Source organism: Sinocyclocheilus anshuiensis, unplaced genomic scaffold, assembly GCF_001515605.1.
Source record: "Sinocyclocheilus anshuiensis isolate Anshui unplaced genomic scaffold, SAMN03320099.WGS_v1.1 scaffold369, whole genome shotgun sequence".
In the NCBI taxonomy this organism is placed as follows: Eukaryota; Metazoa; Chordata; class Actinopteri; order Cypriniformes; family Cyprinidae; genus Sinocyclocheilus; species Sinocyclocheilus anshuiensis.
The window spans coordinates 1,506,664-1,507,727 of NW_015540935.1; the positions used below are offsets into that span (position 1 = coordinate 1,506,664).

Genomic DNA, 1,064 nt, shown 5'->3' on the forward strand with positions numbered 1-1,064 from the left:
CCAGGCCTACTCCGTCTTGCCTTTCTTTGCAATAGTCTTGCATTTCATGCCACCTAGGACAGTAAAAAACGCATTTATTTTTGGCATTTCTGTCCCACAGAAGAAGAAACTAGAAGGCCACGGTACGCTGGGATTGGAGGAAAGCGTAGCACGCCGGTTACAGAGCTTCCCCCTCAGCGCCGGGCTGTACTGTGACCTGCCCCCCACCAGCCACGAGGCCGCAGGACAGGGCGGCTCGTCTGCCATCACGGCTGCTCTTCCCCAATCCTGCCCCGGAGGTGGACCTCTCGCCCACAACAGTGCAGCCCCCCGCTGTGCTGAACCCCAGCCCCGCTCCCGGACCCAACTCGACCGAGCCGCTCAACGAGCTGCGCAAGAAGAAATACGCCAAGGAGGCGTGGCCTGGCAAAAAGCCCACCCCCTCACTGCTGATTTAACTACACAACAGGACAGACACAGCCAGGCTATGACTGACAGGAAGATTGCATCTTGGAGTTTGTTTGAAGTTATTGGTTCCAAACGCAACATTTCGGATACACACTTCAAATACATAACACTACCTGTTACAGGCTGAGGCTTTGCCACATGGGTTACTCATTTTGAGACGCTGCGGCATCTGAAGTTGACACTATAAACTGTGGTTGTATCTGTCGGCGAGAGTGAATATCACAAAGAAATATTTGGTTTATATTTCACCATAAAATCAGAAGGAAAAATCCATATTGAAATGAGATTTTGCATAAGAAATGGAGCATGTTTTTTTTGTTTTTTTGCATTTTGCAAGATTACACATTAATATGGAAGGCCGTTTCCGCCACTGAATAAAAAATAAAACAAGGTCATTTAAAATTCTGCAATTCTGACTTTTTTCTTAGAATTGTTTGATATAAACTCGCAATTGTGTATTATAAAGTCAGAATTGCAAGATATGAACTAGGGCTGCACGATTATGGCAAAAATCATAATTGTCGATTATTCCCTTGAAATTGTAATTGCGATTATTAATTACGATTATCACAATTTACATTGAATGATGTTTATATCATTGTTTGATGCAACTGCGT

The 1,064-nt window shown here is 44.7% G+C and overlaps 1 protein-coding gene across 1 annotated transcript in view; it reads left to right on the forward strand.

Moving 5' to 3' along the window:
- LOC107689559 (nuclear inhibitor of protein phosphatase 1-like) overlaps positions 1 to 574 on the forward strand; it is a 24,771-nt gene extending 24,197 nt beyond the window's left edge. Inside the window, exon 8 of the mRNA XM_016487580.1 lies at positions 101 to 574. Coding sequence (XP_016343066.1) covers positions 101 to 574 — 474 coding nt within the window. The remainder of the gene's footprint in view (positions 1 to 100) is intronic.
- The last annotated feature ends 490 nt before the right edge of the window (positions 575 to 1,064 follow it).